The 23166-nt window shown below is 36.5% G+C and overlaps 1 protein-coding gene across 5 annotated transcripts in view; it reads left to right on the top strand.

The window, feature by feature from the left end:
* The window catches only part of DENND4C (DENN domain containing 4C), a 73576-nt gene that overhangs the window by 11628 nt on the left and 38782 nt on the right, over nt 1-23166 (top strand). For all 5 annotated transcript variants that reach the window (XM_032095935.1, XM_032095934.1, XM_032095933.1 and 2 more), the window contains exons 2-10: nt 7789-8116; nt 13936-14188; nt 15158-15227; nt 16441-16610; nt 18075-18316; nt 19155-19221; nt 19866-19924; nt 21239-21383; nt 21718-21893. In XM_032095935.1, the coding sequence (XP_031951826.1) occupies nt 7806-8116; nt 13936-14188; nt 15158-15227; nt 16441-16610; nt 18075-18316; nt 19155-19221; nt 19866-19924; nt 21239-21383; nt 21718-21893 (1493 nt within the window). In that variant the 5' untranslated portion in view covers nt 7789-7805. The remainder of the gene's footprint in view (nt 1-7788; nt 8117-13935; nt 14189-15157; nt 15228-16440; nt 16611-18074; nt 18317-19154; nt 19222-19865; nt 19925-21238; nt 21384-21717; nt 21894-23166) is intronic.

Below are 23166 nucleotides of genomic sequence, written 5' to 3'. Positions count from 1 at the left end.
TCAGAGAACTTATATACAGACATGTCTGTGTGACTTCCCTGTGTGCTGCAAGTGCCATTTTAAGTGTTTGATAACCTCCTTGCTCACTAACTCCTCCTGAACTCACTTTGTGGAATAGTCTAGTTTATAATATTCCATTCTGTAGTAGTTTTCAGTTATCTGTAACGTACATGCAAGGTCTGATTTCTGCTGTGAAAGTGAAGTGCATAAACTGGAGTTGCCCACTTATCTGAGTAGAAATGGGTTTGCTTAAAAGGGAGCATGATATGGGCAAGCATATTGATGCAAGCAGTAGCAGGGAAGGTATGCTGAAACACGCAAGCGATTGGAGTGCCAGCTGCAGTATGTTCTGGCTGTTAAATGGTAACAGAGGTGACTGTTAGCACTTGCTGTGTACATTTAAGCACTTGCTGTGTACATTTAAGCCTGTGTGGGTACATGAGTGTGTTAGAATCATAACTGTGTTTCATGTTTAGCAAAAAAAACCACCAAAAAATCCAGTATATAAAGTTTTGATTGCCAGGTATAGTCTATAGTTGTGTTCCTTTCTGCTTTTCAAAGTCATTTCAAGCATCAGCTTCTTGAAATCTGGTTACACAGAGACAAAAACTGAGGCAACTAGAACAAGAACAATCATGCAGATTTATTGAATACAGTTAACAATGAGAACCACCTTCACTGTGTTCTTTTTGTAGCTGTGGAATACAGCTAGGAAATAAAAAAAAAAAGAGCCAAAGGTAGCACTGTTGTTGACGTATTTCGCTAACGTGAAGTTTTAAAAAATCATATTCATAGTATTAGTACTAACCACTATATCCAGTAATATTTTCAACCCTTTAGCATTGTATTTAGATTTGATTTTTATGAATGATCCTAGAGACAAAAGTTTTTAAGTGTCCAGATCCTCACTGCTGATAAACTTGCTAAGTTCAAGTCTTCGAGTTCTACTTTCTCTTGCCCCACATGATTAAACTTTATTGTTCTGATTTAGGATCACCTGTTTGATCTGCGAACATTGGTCTTTTTTAATCATCTGTCGTCATCTTTTTCTTCCCACCAGCTTTGTCATGCCATTATCTTTACCACTGTTGTGAAATGCTAGATGGAGATTTTTTTTTTTAGGCCTGTAGTCACAGCATAAGGTGCAACAATTTTAAACTTAAAGAGGGTGGTTTAGATTGTACATACGACATAGTGAGGGTGGTGAGTCACAGGTTGCCCAGAGAATCAGGGTATCCAGACTGTGGATGCCATATCCCTGGAAGTGTTCAAGGCCATGTTGGGTGGAGCTGTGAGCAGCCTGCTCTAATGGAAGGTGTCCCTGCCCATGGCAAGGAGGTTGGAACCAGAGGATGTATAAGGTCACTCTGCTCCCAGCCCAAATCATTTTGTGATTCTGATATTTGAAATGTGTTTAGAAGAAAGAGGGACAAGCTGAAGGCTTAATGCAGCCCAGTTGTATCTCTTTGCTGGGTATGACAGTGATTTAACTTTTTCAAACATGTCTTTAAAGGCAATTACAAATCTTGTTTTCATTTTTTTGTCTTTTCAGCTTTAACAGATAGCTCATACTGTTTATCTCAACAAGCATGCTATCTTGCTTGTTACTTAATGTGCCTATCCAAGGTGTATGTGCATACTATGTAATACTTTTTATGTGTTTTAAGGGACACTTCCAAATTCACTGATTAAAAGGAATTCTTCACTGGTTCTTTTGTTATCAAATAAAGATTTAGCTGGCATCAATGAAGATTCTTTTATACAAAGGGAAATCATATTGTTCTTCACTTCCTTCACCAATAGTGCTATTTAATCTCAGTACAGGATACAATGGTCTGTGTGATTAAAGAATAAGATAACTCCCTTCTTTAGCACTCCAGGGAAAGTTTGTTTCTGTATTTTCAGAATCTGTATACCCTTTTTCTCTTCTGATGAATTCACTGGAAATAATAGAGAAATTGCCTCTATAAAGACTTGGTCACGTAGCTGTATTTCTGTATTGAGTAGTGAGGTGCCTCACAGTGTTATCTATGAAGTTTTTCCTAGGGCAGTGGTTGAGAAACATAATGCTTCTCTCTTACTCAGATTGTAGCCAGTAAGTTTTCCAAGTCTTGCAGATGACCTCCAAATGCACTGTCTTCTGTCTATTCAGACAGAAGAATTCTCTCTCAAATTAGCATAGCAGATTCAGTTTTTTCAGGGATCTTTAGGTCAGTTAATTTTAAAAGTAAATGTCAAAGCACAGTGCATGTGCATTTTTTAAACTTCTTTACTGCCAATAGCCAAGTATAATTCACTTGCAAAGTTAAAGATCTGTGGAGAAGCCCTGAGTTAATTTTAACATCTACCTTGCTTAAAGCTTTAACTGTGGAGGCTGTTTACAAAATAGATGTTTCAACCACAGTGAACAAAAAGTGCTGAAGTTATTCTTCAGTCTGGAAATAAAACTTATTTCCTATGCAGTCTGGTTACAGAAATATTTCTAGTTATGAGGGAAAGAACTCATCTGAGTTCTTCAGTCAGCTGTGTATGCATGCTACAGGCTTCCACACAGCAAGTACTTTGTAAGTAGTAGTTTCCACACGTTGTAGTTTGTGGGTAACATCAGTATGTGAAAGAAGATGCAAGTTTAGTAAATTGCAGTGTCATGTTAGCCATTAATCACTTACGGACATTTCTGCCTTTTCAGGTAGTAGGGTGCTTACTGAAGTGGAAATACAAGGGTTTTTTAAGACCAACTTGATTTTTTTCTCAGTAAAGCTATGCTAGTTGGCCTCCTGAGCCCTGTGCTGGGTTTTTTTCAGAACATGTGAAGTTAGCACTCCAGTTAGAAGGGAACTGAAAAAGTACCTCTTGATATCCACACACACTCTGGACATATGTTTATTTTACTGGTTTTGTGCATTGAGATACCAGCATTTGTGACATTACTCTCCAGGAGCTGAAAGGAGCAAGCTATTACTCAAGGACTTGCCTGCACATAAGCCTTAAAACCGGCTATTTCTGAATCCAGGTCTTATTTTTACTCTGGACTGAGTACATACATACATACAGTTTGCCAAGAATGCCGCCTTCTTGTTAGTTTAAGGTGTTAGTATTTGTATGTAAATTGTCAGATTGTTTGTAATAAATGCTTGGTTGCTTCTGTATGCAGTTTTGCAAAGCTTATGTTTCCTTTTCTTTAGAACACTTGTCAAAAACTGCATTTATCTGTACCATTTTTTTGTATATTTATGCTGGTTTTCTAGCCTAATTTTAGAGGATAATTTGACACTTTACAGATTTTTAGAATCTAATTGGTGCTTTAGAGACTAGTAAATAACTAAACCAATTTCTAACATTGTAATTTTTTTCAAAATCTATAAAAACTATAAAAGTGGAATCCTTTTCACCAAGGCAATTTCCTTATGAAATCTCTCCTTAAGAAAGGGCAGTGACCTTTGTGAAGATAATAGCAATTAACTATATTTTGATAGAACTTTATGAAGAATTATAAAATTGCATTTTGATTGTGAGAAAGACTATTGTATTCTTAAAGCAGCCAGCCTTAAATGAACTGTGGGAGAGAACATTTTGTCATATTTCTGGCATTTAGCTTTGAAAAGATGTTATTTTCTTCACTCCTGCATATTTTTGCTAAACAAATCTTGTCTTAGGCTAGTTGTACTAAGTGCCTTAAAGTGTGGTCTGTGCTGGCTGGTTTTGTTTTTCACCTACAAAACTAATTACTGCCTGTGGGAATTCCTTTTAGAAAAACATGGGGGGTTTAAAAGTGCATCTTTTATTCCTTCATTTAAAAAAATACTTTTGGTCCTAAACTGCTCACAGCAAACTTTCCTTATGAGGACTATGAATGAATTGGAAAACTAACTTCACTTAAATAGTTTTTTCATAACCCTTGTGAGTCCATATGGACACTGGGGTTTGTAATTCCTGAAACAGTATTGCTCATGTTCTTAAAATGGAATTCCCAATTTTTGTTTTCAGTTTATTTGGCTCAAAATTAAGTACCTTGTAGACTTCAAAACAAGATCTTTCATGGAACTTTTATGTTGACTTTTTTTTCAATATATCCTGCATTGTCGTCATCCAACATTAAGATAGCAGTGTTTAGTTTTAGAATTTTTTTTTTTTTTTTGTATTTAGGTTTTTTCCTGCAAGAAAACACACTATTGTGTGTTACAATAGAAATCCCAATATTTTCTAAATGTTGTGTTTTTCTGTTAGTCTTGTGCTGTGCAGAACTGTGCTCATAGAAAACAGACAGAGGACAGTAGCTTTTGAAGTTATTCTCGGGAAAAGTTGCCGTGATAAAACTTAGGATAGATGGTCTCGTAGAAGAATGTTTGTTCCCTTGTCTATTAAGAGGAGCAATGTTCATACTTGTTCTTGTGTGAGTCATCACAAAAATAATGGAAAATAACAGTGGATTCATCTTGTTCCCCACTAATCTTATGGTTTTTTTTTTTTTTCCTGCAGTTCAGAAGGCAGAGTATTCTTGGACCTGATGAATTCTGCTGTTTCTATTTGTAGTGGTGGCTATCTGCTAATTCTTTGTCTATTTATGTTTCTAAAACTGTTGCATTAGTGAAGATCACTATGGCTTAATTAAGAACTTTTACTTTCAGGTCTCTTTTGAGTGATCCTGTTGCTTTAAATCTTTCTGAAACTGGAGAACAAATTCCTGAAGAGCTGACTTGCAGTGCTTATTTGAAACCTTACTTATCCTTGTGGAAAAGGAACTGTTTTGAGAGACTCAGAACATTTTGAAAAACTCACTAAATGTTGTGCTGACATACAATACTTTTGTGCCAAGTTTCTCAGCTGAGTTGTCTGGTGACTCTGACTTTTGCCTGCCACATATTACACAGAGTTTCTATGAAGTAAAACATAGCCATGGCTAAGAGAAAAATGTAGTATGATAGATACAAGTGTATGCTCCTTAGCAACTAATTGCTACAGTTTTATTGATCCCCACTGATGAAAATTTAGGAATGGATTTTCTTCATTTGCGTTCTAATCCTCCAAATCTTAGTATTTACTTTTTCAGGTGCTTTTAAATTTTCCTCCCTCTGTTCTCCCAGGAAAACTAAGTTCTCCCTTTAAAGCATATTTGGGGATAACATTAGTGCAATTCCAGGAACTCGAGCTGTGATTAAAATATAAACTCTTGTGGGATTTTTGACGTATGCTGTTATTGTTACTGGTTTTCTTTTTTCCTGTTCTGTGTGCTAAAAGTAAATGTAGGCCATGATTTTAATGTTGCATTGAGAAAACACAATACTGAGCTGTGTGAACGTGACCCAGTTACTAGAAGTCTGGAACATTTAACAAACGTTTTGGGTTAAAAAACCCCAATACTATAGGATGCCAACCATTTTCCTGTTTTTATCAGCTTTTTCCAGTTATTTGATTTCACTTCAAACAGTATTTTACAGATTGCAAGATACTCTAGCTCAGGACTTTCTTTTAAGAGGAGCAGAGAGTGGTTTGTTTATTTCTTATTTCCTTCTTTATTTTAATAATTCTCTGAACAATTCCGAGCATCTGAGAGGCAAAATGAAACATTTTAGACTTTGCAGTTTTATGATTAATCCAGTATAAGTCAGTGCTGCTGCTGAAAGGGTCATACTGCTACTGCTTTTGTGCTGACACAGGCAATGGCTGGAGAACTGCTCTGGTTGAACACTAAGCAGTCTCTGCCAGGTTAGCATTCATCCAGAGCCATTTCTTGTTCTAATTCATTATGTGGTTGCACAAACTGTAGTTCCGGACAGAAGCAAAGGTGGAAATGAGCAGTGGCAATGTGAGAAGGGATCTCTTAACTGAAGCACCCGTTTATAGAGATGCAGGCACTCACCCTGCATTTCTTGCTGATTTGCTTAGCTGTAAGGCACTTTATTGCTGATTTCATGCTTTTTGTGACAGTAAAGATAAACTGATGCAAGTTTTGTACCTAAAGGTGATAGGAGCTTCACAGGTAGCTATGGCTCTGGAGTAATTTCCTTGTTCTTCAGGAGACCTAGGCACCTGAAGAATGAGGATATGACACCCTGACATTTGCATAAACCTTTTATTGTTCCTGTTGATATGGCATCCATATGTTTTAGGCATAAATCTAGTCACATAAATAACTGTCCCATAGCTTTCTCCTCTGCAGGAGAGCCAAACTCTTCTGTGCCTATGTATGGATTGCCCTACAAAAGTTTTTGAGAGAACGTTGTAGTGACAGTGTGAAAAGCATTATAGGAAGATATTTTAAAGGGTGCAGGTACATCTCCTTTCAGGTTTGAAGGGATTTGAAAAGGTGATATTTCAGTGTAAGAAAATAAAAACTGTAGTTGGAATATAGAGGTACAACAAATTTGCATGAAGTTATTTCCCCTCCATTCCCAAATTTGTTGTCATGTTACAGTAGCTTGCAATATAGTGTTTGGCACCCGAGTTGCATAATCTTATGCTAAAGTTTTGTAGTAAATATGCAGGATGGATAAGTGATTTTTGCCTCAGATGGTACTTAGTACACTAATTATCAATAGTCTTAGAAATCTTGTGTGCTGTGAATATGGAAAATACTTTTTCAATATAATGTCAGTAAGAAAGAGCAGGATAAGAACAGGAGTGTAAATCAAGTTGCAGGGAACAGTGTTATACTGCCTTCACCAAACCACCTTTCTGTTAGCAGAGGCCAGTGTTTCTGCAGTTCCCAGACTTGGGCATTCTGAATACAAGAAACTTCTCTGTTTTGGTGGTAATACCTATGAACCAGCACTCCTTGGTGGGTGGGATTCAGAGATGGGAACCAGACTTCCATTACTCATTAACTTTTTATATGGGATTCCCAGAAATCTGGTGATGGAAACAAAGGGATCTAGAAGAACGTGGTCCCTAGCTACCTGAAAGTTCATTGCTTGACTGCTACTGTTTAAATATGTCTTATTCATCTTGTAAATATAAAAAAAATTAATGAGATTTATGTGCTTGAAATAGTACTTGAGGTACTTGAGCATAGGCTGTCAGCTAGGTTTGTTCTTAATAGAAACTTATGTTTTACTGCTTTAACATCATATGCTTAGTGAACATCAGTGGTGTTGGGAGAACAACTCTTTCCAGATCTGGAATGTGAAGCTGAGCAGTGATGAATACTGTCTGATCAGCTGACGAAATGTGGGTTTGGATGTGTGATTTTTGTAAATGATTTCCAGATGTTACAGTCGCCAGCTGAATGTCTCAAGACTGCACTGTTAGGTCTAAGTTATAAAACAAAATGGATGCAATGTGCAGAGGATAAAGTGGTGAACCTGTACTTGCAATTGTTCTCTCTCTGTCAAAAAAAAAAAAAAAAGACAATGTGATTCTGTGGTCAAATTGCTCACAAGTAATGGCATAAAAATAGGGATGCTTTTAGATTGGGATACCTACATTAAGTTATAGCCTGTGAAGGGCTTGGACAGTTTAATAGATAACACAAAGCAATTTTCTATGTAGCTGTTGTGTTAAGAGCTTTGAGTGAGATCCTTTATCTCACTTAAAACTTCCTTGTGTTAAAACATGACTGCTGTGATGCTAGAACTGAAATCCGATTACCCTCAGTATCTTTCAGTATCTTTTTTGAGCAGCAAAAGTCAAAGTTTGTTTTGCAGTATCCCTAGAATTTTACTGAACTCTGTATATAAGAATTTTACTATTTGCAAAAATTTTTTCGTAAGTTCTAAATCCTGATAGTTGTTGAGAGAGGTTTGAGTTTGAAAGCAGAGTGTTCGATTTCTCTCTCTTTCCTTTCCGTAGGAAGTACTGACATAGCCATGATAGAAGACAAAGGTCCACGAGTGGCTGACTATTTCGTGGTGGCAGGGCTCACTGATACAGACACAGCAACCCTCCTGGACCAAGAAATAAGCCGACATGAAACAAAGTCAACTGGTCCCAAGGCTCCAATTACTGACATTGCTGTGATAATTAAATCAGCTGGTGAAACTGTCCCAGAGGGATACACCTGTGTTGAAGCCACCCCTACAGCCCTCCAAGCCAACTTAAACTATGGAAGTCTAAAGAGTCCTGAACTTTTTCTTTGCTACAGGAGAGGCCGGGACAAACCACCTCTTACTGACATTGGGTGAGATTTCTATTGCTGTTGAGTTCCTCTTTCAATAATGATAAAATCTTACTCTTCATAGAGGATGGTGAAAACAGATGTGAGAAAAATTCTTAAAAAGTACTGTCTGTATTGCTTATTGTGTGTTTTCATATCGAGTAGGTCAAATGAAGTGTCAGTCTTCTAGTGAACTTGTCTTTTTAAAATTAATGATAATGTTTTAGTTTAAAAGATGGGAGAGAGCGATGAAGCTGATAAAATACGAGAAATTAAGTTCTCTGCTGCAGTTTTATGAAAGATGATAGAATAACACAGAATTCATTTATGTAGTCCAAATCCAGAAACATTAACATGCTTAATCTGAAAATTTATTACTTCAGAAGTCAAAAATTACCACTTTGTGGAATTCACTTTAATGCTTATGGTAAAAGACACAACTTTAAAATGTATAAGGGTGTTGTAGAACTACTGTGGATATAATGAGAAAGATAAAAGAGCATGGTTGTGGGGTGCTGTTACAATTATGGCAAAATAGAGTGTGTATTTTTCTCCCTACTTAGTAAATAAATAGCAAAGAGTAAGTATCATGCATCTATATATACACTATAATAATTTTAGTTATTTCATTTATCAGTTTAAATGCTTGGACATAAAGCCTACGTACTCTGGTTTTGACCTACTATTTGAGTGCCTGCTGACAGTCAGGGTTCAGTCAGGGGGAGACTGATAGGGAAATCTTAGTAATGAAAGCAGCTCCCTGGTAAGACAGTTCACTCTTAAGGGTTATAGTTCAAGCTGTATAATTAAGCTGGTACATTCTAATTTCTGTTCATCTTGATCATCAAAACTACATTCTAATAGTCTTCTTAGTCTTAGTGAAGCTGTGATTTTTAACATAATCTTTTCTCATGTGATTGACTGGCACTGCAAGAAGAGACGCTACAGTGTGAAGTTATATTTTGAATGATTTGTTGAACTTCAGTAAGTTCTAGCAGAAGGAAGAATTTCTATAGGGAGTGTTTCCTCAAAGGAATTCCTGAACAATCAGTCTTCAGCATGTGCCTTTAAGGAGGCAACTTGGCTAGCATATGTTTATTTCGTGTCTCCTACAACCTTAGGAGCTTGAATTCTTGGGAAAACGTTGTAAATGAAATAGGCAAGTAGTTGGCTAAGATGGTGGTATTTGGCAAATAGTATTTATTCTGTATTTGTTGTAGACAGATCTAGTTAGGGTGTCACACCTAACACGTCATGACCTAACACGTCATGGCAGTCTTTTCTCTCTGAGCAATGATGCGTATTCTCCCCCTGCTGTTCCCCCTGCTTTGCAACTATGTGCAAGAGATGGTTAGAGCAATCTTTTTCTTCTTTGTTTTTTTCTGTGAATCCCAGAATTCCTGTGTGTTCAAATAAAAGTAGAGTTCAGGCAAGAGATGCATGTACAGTCTGAAGGCTAATTTATGCTGTTTTCTACTATTTTATTCAAGAACCAATGTGAAAGAATATTTTACCTTTCAGCCTGTCTGACATGCTGAGTGAACTTAATATGTAGAGGAAGCGTACATCCCTTGAAAGGATGAAATGCATACTCTTATGTCAGAGTTGTTAGTATGTGTATAAAATTGAGTTATGTCATAGTTGGAGCATTCAAGTGACTCTTGATAAATGGTTGTGTCTGTGTATTTCTTTCAGTGTTATTTTTAGGGAAAGCAGTTAAACAAACGTTGTTTGGAAAAGATGGAGATAGGGACGTGCTCTACTGTTTGTCTGCCACTGTCCTTGTGTTCAGTATTTCCGCTCCCTCCATCCTCGTTGCTTTCTATTTGTCCACTGCTTGTTGAGTCTAAGTGTCTGTAAGTTGCCAGAGTGAATTTCTGCTGCAGTTACCTACTTGCATATAGTTAGGCCATGTGCCATGCCTCTGGATATTACATTTCCTAGAATTAAACAGATTAATTAGTTGGAAAAAATATCAGTTGGAAATTAGTTGGGAAAACAAAGGTCTGTTCTTAGGATAAAAGGTCTCTAGGGTCATTTTCCTACATGTAGCTGTAAAATTTAGTATCTTAAGCTTGTATGTCTATGAAATAATTCAATTACTGTCATTCTGTTACTTTCCTCACCAGTTTTTTTGCTGATGTTCCAGAAGTAGATGAGAACTGAGATTTGAAATCTGTCGGTTTAGGTGCAGTGAGACTTTCAAACAAAATCTCACCTCTCTTTGTTTTACACGTGAGTTAGGAACCTGTTAGAACTCCAGCACATCTTTCTTACATGGAAGAAAACCTGACAGAAAAATGGTTTTTAAAGTACAAGTGGTTTTGCAATTCACAACATTTAGTATAGAAAAGGAAGAATATCAGAATTCTTGTCTGAGGCAGAGGTTCTTGTAATACCAAGTAATGCAAAAGTTAGGTAATTTGCATTGTGTGAGTAAAGAAATTCTGATTTTTTTTAAACTTTTTTTTTTTTTTTTTTAAACTGGTATGGGAAACTAGTTTGCTTAGGGATTCTGTGCTAAGGACCCATGTGATCCTCTATGCCTGATTACTGAAAATGTCTGCAGGCATATCGATTGAACAAATGATGTTCTTTACTAGAGATGTATTTAAAAAAAAAAGTGAACTCAAATTTCAAGAAGGATAATAGAAACTGGAAGATGTTCTTAGCAGTCGGTATCTTCCACTGTTCCTTAATCCCACCACTGTGACGACTGCAGCTGGGTGTTTGGAACATCTTAGGATAATAATGATGAAAGTAATAACTTGTTTGTTCAGACAAATAATACTAGACGTGACAGTAGAAATAAAAGATAAATCAGTCTTTTCCCTTTGCTTGATCCACCACTTTTCTGACCTTCCTAGTGCTTACAATATTTATATAAGTTCCTTTATTATTCAATACTTGCAAAATGAGAGAGGAAGAGGAGTTATAAAGGCTTATTTTGCATAAGAACTGTGAGAGACAGAATTTTGTTTGGAGCTAGAGAAGGAGGAGTCAAACTGGACACCCCTAGACAAATGCAATTCACAGAAGTCTGACTGTTTTGACATGGTTTTCCAGAAGCAAAGTTTTCTACGTTTTAAGGTTTTTAGTTCAACAGCCACGAGGTTGTATTTCTTCTTTCTAAACTCTATTCCCTGATGCATTGAAGTATACTTTAAATCAGTAAAACTGGGCGTGAGAGAACTTCCGCGTACAATGTCAAACAGTCTTACAATGAGATGATAAGATTCTTTTAGTCTTTCTTGCAAAGAAAGGACCTAACATCTAGAGGAAACTGGTTTGGATTTTGCTTGAAATGAAACTGTATTGATGTTGATAAAATAGTGTAGCAAATAATGTGATCCTAAGATCAAGACCAAACTGTAAACATAAAGAAGCAGGAAACAAGTCTAACCATGATCAGTACTAATTAATCAAAGGCAGACACTTGGAAGTTGAAACAAGTAGAAGTAAACTTACCCTGTCAGGGAGGACATTGTATATACAGGGTGTCATGTTCAGTATTTCATGCATCACTTCTGAATGTTTTCTCTGAATCATTAAAGCCATTGTTTAAATGGAGTGATTCATGGGTGGTGGCATTCTTCTGTTTGCTTGCAGATACAACATCATACTGTAAGTTCAGAACTATGCATGAGGTTAGGAAATGGTGTGGGTTTAATAATACTTCTCTAGTGTACGTGTGGGGGTGCATGTTGCTTTCATTTTCTTTTTTGTTTTGGTGAGAGGTCACCCCACTGATAAAATCTTGAGCATTTAAAGTACATTTCTTAGAATACTTGTAAACTTATTAAACTGAGCTGCTGGAATAGTCTGATTAATGCCATGTTCCTTCTCATAAGCTGGCAGCTGACAAATGTTTCTGGAATAATTTTATATTTTTTGATTTTATTTAAAATACATGAAACTGAAATAAAACTGAACTGGAACTTTTATTGGAGATTGCTCTGTTAGTTATTTTCTTCTGATAAATGTAAGACAGTGATGTGAAGAGTTCATGTAAACTCCTTATGCACAATGGACGTCACCTGAGAGCTGCCGCCATATAGTTGTTGGGGTTCTGTTTTGTTTGAGGTCTCTTAACTTTATGGAGGAGGTAACCCAATAAAAGGACAAAATACATGTTCTTCCAGAACATTACATAGTTTAGAAGTAGTTCAATTACATGTACTTTCGTATCTTGAACCAGTAGGTAGTGTATTAACACTAATGTTGCAACTTGGAAATGCTGGTATTAGGCTGGTTTTGAACCTGAGACTACACATTGTTTTAAATGTACCAAGTCTGATGATCAGAGTCTTTACAACTGAAACAATTGTTGAATATTACTGTCCTTCATGAATTAGTTGAATAAATTGGCAGCCTGGTAGCTACGTTAATATAGTCCCAATTCATGCGATTTCTTTGCTTTTTTCAAATATTCTAGGACTGTAATTTGTCATCAATACTCTGAACAAGATATATATTTGTTCTGTTGAATCAGAATAAACGGTAATATTTGTGCTTTCCAATTTAATGATGGGAAGAGTATTTGAGTAGCTTTGAAAGTTTTAATTTTTTGTATTCTAAGTTTATATTTTTTTAAAGGTCTGAGAATTTTTGGATGTGAAAGAAGACTCTTTTTTAGCTTAGACACATGACTTTTTCAAGTTTTCAAAAACATACTTAGTAGTAGTCTGTCAAACATTTAACCAAAGGTATTTTGGGGCAGTAAATATGTATTGTCTGGTTATTTTTTATTTTAAAGTTGTGATGGAATACAAGTGGGAAGCTGCAGATCACAAAGTACAAAGGTTTAATGTGTTACCTTTATCCTAAGTCTTGTTATGATAAAAACTGATTTGAAGGTGACAAGTACTCTGTACATACTGCAGAGAACCAAGCAAATGGAGCCATTGCTTATTTGGGTGTGGAATGGGAGATAAAGCTTGTCCCGTAATAGCATCTGTGCATTAAAAGTGTTCAGGTGTATGTTTTGGCTTCCGCATTTTGTCTCACAGTGACTTTCTAGTAGCTTTACATTAGGGAAAGAAAAGTTATTGCTTATTTAGCTGCTGTGAAGCTGTAAAGAATCTTTCATTTTTTGCTAAGAATATGATGAACTAAGTTAGTGATCTTGCAAAAAGAAAAAAATCCATACACCACATGAATGTTGCTGTACAGCCATGTAAGATATATTCTGCTTTCTAGAAGTACAGCCAACTGTACTTACTATTTCTTCCTTTTCTTTTTTCGAGCAAAGTATTAGTTTGTCTTCCTCCCTCCTTATCTTAAGCACTGTTATTCAAACTGTGAATGTCAAATATTACTGGGCTTAGATTTTTTTTTTTTCCTGTAAAAATTCATCTAGGAAGCAGACTTCTGTCCTCTGTTGTGCTTTCCCAAAAATATTTCTTTAAAAAAATATAAACAAACAACAACAAAACCCAAACCCGAAGAACACTTAACATAAAAACCAGAAAAAGACAAGATTGAAATGACTTAGCAGGCATTTTAGTGATTAAATTGTCCAGTGTCCAGAGCAATTTAAACTGTAATTTGTATTTATTTTTCATTGATAGTGCAACATTCCAACTAGTTCTATAACTAAAATCCTTTTCAATGTAGCATGATTTTATTTTTCTGTAGCTCTGATTTGTTCCCACAGAGAGTTCAGTGTAATTTTAAATATTTCTGAGCAGTTTCTTCAACCTCAAGTGCTGCATGATGAAAGACAATATAAAAGGTGCCTGGTAAAATGTTGCAATGATGACATAGGTTGCTGTCTCCGAATGCGTTCAAGTAACTTCATTTCTATTTGAATGCACATAATACTGTTTCCTTCCTGTGTGCAGAGTTCTGTATGAGGGGAAGGAACGCATAATTTCGGGCTGTGAGGTGATTCAAGCTACTCCGTATGGTCGTTGCGCTAATGTTAACAACAGCTCGGCTTCTTCACAACGCATCTTCATCACCTACCGAAGGGCCCCTCCAGTGCGACCTCAGAACTCACTGGCAGTGACAGATATCTGTGTCATTGTTACCAGCAAAGGGGAAACCCCTCCTCACACATTCTGTAAAGTGGATAAGAATTTAAATTGTGGTATGGTGAGTATTTACAAGCTTGCGTTCCCTTTTTTTTTTTCTTTTTTAACCCAACAGGCATATTTAAAGGAGGAGGTCCTTGAACTCTTCTTAGCACTACTATAATTGTGTTCTATCACTAAACCATAATTCCTTCATTCTTTATACAATGTGTGAGATGTCGGTTTTGTAGGTTTTGTTGCTTTGATTTCCTCTCAGGTTAGAAATTACTGTTTCATACTGCTTACTCACTACTTCAGTTTGCATATTCGTCTATTCATCTGGGTGCTATTTAGGAGTAGTGCAATGAAATGTTAATTTATTCTTCTTTTAATTATCCCTTCCCTTCTCTTTGGGGATGCTGGCATTTGGTATAATCAGAAATGCTTTTTTCTTAGTTATTTCTAATGCCTGTGTTACTTAGACATTGTAAGTATGATAATTGCTGCTTACAGTTTCTCAGTTTGCTTTAAATGGTTCTGTTTTATTTAGTCTGTTTTGCTTTTAGTTTGCTTGGAGTGGAATAAGTGAGGTTTTTTGAGTGGTAGAGTTTATTTAGACAAACTACAAAAACTCTGTGTCAATAACCAGTTTACAGAACTACAATAAAAGCTTCAAGATACGAGTTATGATGATTAGAACTTGACTTCCCCTAATGAAGTCCCCAAAAGAGTCTACTCTTAAATAACCAAGGAAACATGAAGGTGGAAATTAAACTGCTTTACTTTTGCCTGTTCTTTTGTTGAAACAGGTCAGAGAGTAGTGTGGTGGTGTGGTTATTTTATGTAAATCCTCTAATCTCTGAAAAGTGAGGGAAGGATGAATTCTCATTTTTGTCATTTACATGCACTCAGCAGCCAACTGGTCATTTTATTCTGTAATGCTTTTTGTTAAAATATCTGATTTCTTTGTAAAGGGAGTATATTCAAATGCTTGATTTCTGTTGATTATTGTCATCTTTGCTGGTTCTGAGATGAAACTTGTGTCTTTCAGTGGGGTTCCAGTGTATACCTTTGTTACAAGAAATCTGTGCCAGCTTCTAACTCTTTAGCATATAAAGCTGGTAAGTAGTTTTAGAAGCTGTCTTAACATGTTAACAAAAGGATTCAAATGCCTTGTTGAAATAAAAGAATAATTTAAAAAAATTTAGTGCTGTCTGTGGGAATACTGTTCCTGGAGGATGTCCGTTGAAATCAGCTTCTATAATGCCTTCTTTGCTCTCCTCATTTTTTCCCAGGGGAAAAAAAAAGGGAATAGCATTTTTCTTTATTATTCTAGTTCTTATGACAGGCTTGCTGCCTTAGGAGCTTTAGCAAACTTTTGTCATAGCAAACATTTCAGATGTAGGAAAAGACTTCATATTTTTGTGTTGGTGATAACGGAGAAGGAGTAATTAAAATCCTGTTCAGCCTTACTTGTATTTCTTTCTATGTCTAAACATCTTCTGTTTAATATGAAAGTTAAATGTATTTCTTCCCTTCAGTTCCACAACTATTTTCTTGTTCCTTATTTGAGGAGAGTGAAAAATATTCTGAACAATAAATGACAAGTCTGGCTTTTAAAAGGTTTTTAATGCATTGCTACAGATTATTTTTTGTTTCTGAAGAAGCCCAAAAAAACTTTCAGAACGTTTCTGCTGAGAACTAAGTGTACCAAATTCCTTTGAAAGGAGTAAATTACCAAACGGAAGTTGAAAGAATAGATAATGAAGTTGGTGTAGCACAGAACAAGCAAGATGAGCAGCAATAGTAAATCCATGCTTGTGTGCCTTTTTTCTAACAGCAAGAGTTTGATATATTTCTGAAAGCTGGATAAACAATTCTTTTAAATTCGACATACAGAGTAGCAGAGAATGCGGACAGTCAGCTAGTTCATCCTATTTTCAATGAAGGTATTATTTCTGTTTTTACAGTAAATTATCACTTTCTTCATAGGAATTTCTAATAAAATCTAATCCAGTGGCACATTTAAATAGCACAAGTAATTCCCAAGTGGCTTGATGTGAAAATCTTCACTATGTACTGGTTTTGAGCAGTTATTAAAAGCGTAATAGCTCAACAAATAACTTCAGTATTCATATACTATTTTCAAGTGATTGTTACTTGGATGGCTTAGTCTTACTGTCAAATGAAAGACTTTCTCTTTTCAGTTATAATCTTCAGTTATAAAGTTCAGGTAACTGTCAGGCGTACCTATATTTTGTGGAAAATATATTGCTTGCATTATTTAGGGCCTACAGAGCAAATGTGCTTACTTTTCTTTTTCCTGTTCTTGAGGCTTAATTTTCAGATATCCTCAAGAGAATTATGAATCATTTCCACTGTCAGACTCTGTACCTCTCTTCTGCCTTCCTATGGGAGCTACTATTGAGTGCTGGGACCCTCAAACCAAATATCCACTACCAGTGTTCTCAACATTTGTACTGACATGCTCTTCTGCAGAAAAGGTATGGCTCCACACTGTGTTTTTGCTTTTATTTCAGGTGGCTGTTATGGAGATAGATGGGGATTGTTTCTTCTGTGTTTAAGAAATACATTATCTAATACTTCCTTATAAAATTATATTTCTTAAGCCTTCATGTGAGATGAACGTGAACCAAAACGGGAAGCAGCTGGAAGAGTATATGCTGTTTACTCCTATGTAGGCTGAACCATACCCTTAGCAAAACCAAAGCTCACAGCACATGGCTTTCCCTGTTCTTTCATGTAATGGGAATGGAAGTGTAGGCTACATATTAAGGAGAACTTAACACGTGTGTCAGCAATGTGTTAGCAAATTGTTACAGTTTTCACATGGTTACCTTAAAAGGCACTTCTATGTGACTTTATGTAATAGGGCTCTGTACATATCTCTGCACGTGAGTTGATAACTAGCTACCAGAAAACAGGAAGGCAGGGAGAGGAAAAGTATGTGCTGAGAGGGAGAATGTGAAAGGCTTTAATGAGCATCCAAGACTTAGTGATCTTGTTGAATTTGCATGAAGGGATGCATGAATTTGCATGAATTCAAACATCTGAATTCTAACATTTGGATCTGTCTGCTGAATCTGTGGAAGGCCACCAGCACACAAAGGAACCAAAAATGTGCCTTGGCTTACATGTGGGAAGGTAGTAGAGGTACTCCTGATGAAGCAAGGGAGCCTTTGCTGTTGTTTCATCTTGCCAACTGTCTGTGTGTGTGTGTGAACTGTATGAGGGAGTGATTTAATGTGTGATTGACTCTCTAATAAACAGCAGTTTGGCTCTGTTGGTGATAACAGCTCAACTTCCACTCTGTCTCACTCCCCTAGTAGTGTCTCACTCCCCTTCTCCATTTCCAAACAGAAGAAAACATTTGTCCAAAATATTAATACTTCTATTGCAAGCAGGGATGCAGTAGCTGCTACTGTTTTTCTTTCCTTATTCTTCTTTTGCTAAGCTTACCAGAATAACTCAGTTATGAAACTCTGACAAATAGGGAAGGAGTATTAGAAAAGGTTGGTATCTGTTTAGCTTGATAAAATGAAGGAAGTCAAAGCTAAAATAATTTTATTGTTTGGTTTGGTAGTGATTGGGGAATTTACTAAAGAGAAACATTTCATGAGAGTTTGAGTTTGAGATTTTGGGGGTGTTTTTGACCCAGATGATTAATAAGGTTTTGTCACAGAATGAAGGTTTGGTTCCTTCCCTTTCAATTTGCTGAGTATGAATACTTTGTTGAGGAAGCTGCAATGAAAATGAGGAAGAGAGTTCAAACCACTTTGTTTATAAGGTTGCTTTGTGTATATGGCATAAATAATGTCATTTCATAAGGTACCAGCAAAAGCACTATAGTTTGTGCAAACACCGAGGACTTAAAGATGCACCAAAAGTTCTAGCCCAATTTCCTGTTAAATACTGGACTTGCGTAGCTGTTTTTCTTAATCTTTTAGGTTTACGGTGCTGCTATCCAGTTCTATGAGCCTTATCCCAGGGAGCTGCTAACAGAAAAACAGCAATCGCAGCTGGGTCTTCTGACAACTGTAGAGAGAAAAGTGATTACTTCCAAGTCCATCAATTCAAACAAATGCATCTGTCTTCTCTCACACTGGCCTTTCTTTGAAGCATTTAGAAAATTTCTTATGTTCATCTACAAACTCTCAGTCTCTGGACCTCATCCTCTTCCCATTGAAAAGTATGTGAAACATTTTTCAAGTTGATGTGGGAATGTAGTTATAAGCTCAAGAAGTCATGTGATTTGTGCATGTCTCAGTTGCCTAGTTGCTATAATTGATCCGTCATCTTGTTTGCACTGTTTAGCTTATGTTGTACTGATAGAAATTGTTGCTGCTTCTGTTTAATAGTACTGGCTCTTGCAGTGCCAGCAAAGCTAACTGGATTTTACTCTGGGTTTTTTTTAGAATATGTCAAGCCTGTTTACCTTTCTCTTAGCGAAATCAAACACAGAAGAGACTGAGCTGTGATACATGCTACATTTGCTGTCCTTTGTTTTAGCTTAATAAATATAAGCTCAAGAATGCTGTACATTAGCAGCGAATATCTATGCCTGTTTCCAAGCACTGCAGCTAATTCAGATTGTCTGTGGCTGTGTTTGTAAACTCTGCAAAGGATGCTTGTCATGATCCTGAAAGTTTGCTGGAAAATAATGTTACCTTCAAAACTGTTAAGACATCTGGCAGTGAAGTATATACTTTAGCAGAATCTCCTTTAAAACTCTGTAGAACTAGGCTGCCTGGGGTTTTAAGTGGCTTGCATAAATGCCATTTTGTTCATATCTTTTGCTTATATATCTGAAGCTGCCAGTATTAATTTTCAGGCATGAAATGTGAGCGAATTAAGCTTCTTTGTTTTGGTTTGCATAAGAAGGCTCTTACACTTACCAAAACAGTAAAGAAATCTTAACAGTCTTTCTAAAACATGCTAGCATATTAATTCTGAAATGTGGTTAACATTGTTTTCAGCCCTTCTTTACTCCCTGGTGCTGTTTTTCTAATATCTTGTCTTCTTTGCAGGCATATATCCCATTTTATGCACAATATACCTTTCCCTTCACCACAAAGGCCAAGGATTCTTGTGCAGGTAAGCAAAATGTTTTCACTAGTTTAAAATCCGTTTTAAGCCACAGCAATGGCAAATCCTCTCTTGCCTTTGGTTTCTTCCTTTATGTTTTTTACTTGGGTTTGAATACTCACCTGCTGGAAGGGAGAGAGGAGGAGATGGATGGGCTGGCCTTCTCTCTCATTGGTATAAACCGGGGACAACTTAGCAAAGGAAACAAACTATTTCAGACTTCAGGTGGTGTGGATGGCAGAAGTGTCCTACTTGCGCTTTTGAAATATCTGCCACGTATTATGGTTTTATTTTATAGGCACCATTTGCATTACCTCTGTGGCAGGGTTGTTTTCTGTCTTTCCCTCACTTGTCCACCCACTGCTGTGGGTCAGATGTTAGTCCCCTGGGGCATGGTCTCTTGTGCTTCTCTGTTTAATCACCCAGCAGTAGTTACATACTCAACACTGAGTCACAGATAGTTTCCTGTAATGCTCAGAATTGTTTCAGTGATTAATATATGTTCTGTTCACTTAGTGAACCCGAGTCCCAAAGAACTGTGTCTGTAAGCCAGGCAGTTTATAAGACTATGGATATATATTTTTATTGGAATATTATACTGTATTAACTTTGAGGTTGTTCATATCAATCACATACTACTTTATGTGTTTCAGCTTTCTGCCCATGATGCATTAATATTGTCACAGCCAGTTTCTACACCATTGCCATTAAGGTATCATTATTAATGCTTTAAATATATGCTACTTGAAAAAATCAGAGGCAAGTAGGAGTCAGTCTTAGAAGGAAGTCAAATGTTAGTGCAATCTCATTAGGTATTATAAACAGGAAGCTCAATATGCACTTTTAATGTTACACAGTCCTTTCTTGACATAGATGTGTCCCTTGTGGAAGTATAATATCATTAATTATCCTGAAATAAAGATGACTTGCCAGATTATTGCAGGAACTCCAAAGGAATAATAAGGCGTTTGTGAGGAGAAAAAAAATACACATATTTAAAGATCTTGTATTTTCAGCACCAGTGCAGTAAGCAAAATTTAATAGAATAGAGACTGCTATCTTGCTTTTTTTCCCTTTTTGGATCCAAGAGAGACAGTTAAATCAAGCAGTTAGGTGAAATCTGTGAATCCACAAGTGTGCCAACATTTTGGAAATTCAAAGGTATACCTACAAATTGTTATTTGTGCTTGAAAGTTGTTGCAGTCTCTATGGATGCTGCCTGCACCTTCTGGGTTAGACCTCTCTATGATTGTGACATGGGGTTTTGTTTCAGCACTTTTGCTGTTCTTTGGTTTTAAGTTGAAAACCAAGATCTTCCGCCTTTTTATTCTCTCTGCCCCAAAGCATTATCATATAATATTTTTTATGCAGAAGAATCCCATCTTTAATCACAGTTTTTACACAAGCACTTAGGTGAAAAATTGCAGCCCTCCACCAAATTGCAAAGCAACATGTAAAAACTTTTTTAAGGACCAATTTGACACCCCTGTACTCATAGATATCATTACAATTCCTAAATGTGTACTGTCCAAACAAATTAAATGGAAGCTAAGCTATAGGAACTAAAGGCATGTTGCTATCAGAATGATGGATTAATTTCATACCGGAATTTGATGCTGTGATTCTAAGAATAAATGGATACTCTAGTTCATGATTCTTGCATGAAGTAACTCATCGTATGGAACTGCTGGTGTTGTTTTTGTTTGAATTGGTTAACCAATTAGATTTGCTTTACTGTTATGAAGACAAGATGCCTGTGCATCTATGAGAGCAAGCAACACAAATTCAGCAGTAGCGTGGTTTAGTGTATGTTTCTTCAGCAATAGAATGCAAATTTAGGTTTCTTTGGCATAGTATAAGCCTTAAAATGACATGATGGCTGTTAGTTTGATAGGTAGGTATTTAGTGTGTATTAGCACCATTCAACTAGTTGATCCCAAAGAGTTGTCAGAAGTTTGATAGCAGTAATTTTTTTTTAAACCCTGTAATATTTTTCTTTTCTTCCCCTTTCCCATCTACTCCTTAGTGGAGCAAACTTTAGCACTCTGCTCATGAATCTTGGACCAGAAAACTGTGCCACTCTATTACTTTTTGTATTACTAGAAGGCAAGATCCTCCTCCATTCCCTTAGACCAGCTGTGTTGACAGGCGTTGCTGAAGCTGTAGTAGCTGTAAGTACAAAGTGTTCTACACAGTAGTGAGAGAAATCAATTTAAACACCACAGTTGTAACAAGGCTTTAAGTTGAAGTTATTGATGTACTGAATGGTCTTTTTTCCCAGCAATAGCATTTAGTTCAATTGTCCTAGCTAGTAACTCTTAGAAAGATCATAATTTTTGCATAGATAACTGATTAAAGTAATCAGACTTGGGGACTTTTTTCTGATAGTGTTACAAAGCTTTTAGCAATTTCATTTCGATGTGCTGTATGTAATCTCTTGGTTTTTCTTTTACAGTATCTGTTATCTTGTGTTAATGCATTTATTTCATTTAATTTTTCCTTCAGATGATATTTCCATTTCAGTGGCAATGTCCATATATCCCCCTCTGTCCTTTGTCTCTGGCCACCGTACTCAGTGCACCTCTTCCATTTATTGTTGGAGTTGATTCACGATACTTTGATCTGTACGATCCACCACAGGATATTGTGTGCATTGACTTAGACACAAACATGGTCTACATGTAAGTTCTATGGAGATTTTATATTTTTCTGTAGACGAAGAGATTGCTGAAGTGCTCAGGAGATAAAATTGTTAAACACTGTTTGATGCAATGTGGTTTGTTTCTTACTGTCCCCTGTTTTTTTTCTCATTTCTAATGCTTCAAAGCAAATTAAAACTTAGTAAGTCAAGGATCAACACTTGGCACTTCCCATAAAAATGTGATGCAGATCTTGCATCTATAAATTTGTGACAATGGTAAGTAACTAGGGAAAGGATTGGTCCCCCTGTACTAGGGTGCTGGGGAGGCTGTATCTCAAATTCTGTGTTCAATTCTGGGCCCTTCACAACAAGAAAGACATTGAGGTGCTGGAGCATGTCCAGAGAAGGTGGTGAAGAGTGTGAAGCACAAGTGTTGTGAGGAACAGCTGAGGGAGCTGGGGATGTGTAATATGTAGAAAAGGACCCTGAGGTCCTTATCACTGTCTGCAACTGCTTGAAAGGGGGTTGTAGCCAGGTGGAGGTCGATCTCTTCTCCCAAGTAACAAGAAGTAGGATGAACAGAAATGGCCTCAAGTGGCACCAGGGGAGCTTTAGATTAGATAGTAGGAAAACTTTCTTCACTCATGGTCGGGCTTTGGAACAGACCGCTCAGGGAAGCGGCCGAGTCACCAACCCTAGGGGTACGTAAAAAAGACATGTAGGTGCAGTGCTCCGTTTAGTGGTGGACATGGGTTTGTGGTGGTCGTGGCAGTGTTAAGTAAGTGGTTCGACTTGATGATCTTAAAGGTTTTTTCCAACCTACATGAACATGAATGCGTCAGGATCTTTGATAACAGCTCTTGATGCTGCAAGCACTTGGGCTACTTTATGTTAGTGTTACTAAAGAAATTTTTCTGAAGTTTTGTGATTGTGAGCCCAATCAAGCAAAATTTGATGTCTTCCCTACATTAATTCTAAAATATTTTCACTTAACTATTGTATTTTTAGTACTTTTCTTGAATTGAAGTATTCCTTGAACAGTTTCTTTGCACCTTCTTGAGGAGAGGCTAATTCAGAATAACTCTTGTGGGTTTCTATAATTTGAGTACAAATAATGGAAATTAAAACCCGGTTTTTTCAGGTGTTTAGTAACTTTATTAATTACTTTTCCGTTTTTAACTAGATCGTAAATAGAAAGATGTATCTTAGTTCAAGATGAGCATGATCATCACTAAATCAAGTGCACATCTTTTCTCTGTGAAAATTTAGTTTTATTTATCTCATCATGTCACTTTTAAACTCTTGACTTTCTT

Source organism: Corvus moneduloides, chromosome Z (assembly GCF_009650955.1).
Source record: "Corvus moneduloides isolate bCorMon1 chromosome Z, bCorMon1.pri, whole genome shotgun sequence".
Taxonomy (NCBI): Eukaryota; Metazoa; Chordata; class Aves; order Passeriformes; family Corvidae; genus Corvus; species Corvus moneduloides.
This window is presented reverse-complemented; position numbering and strand designations above follow the sequence as displayed.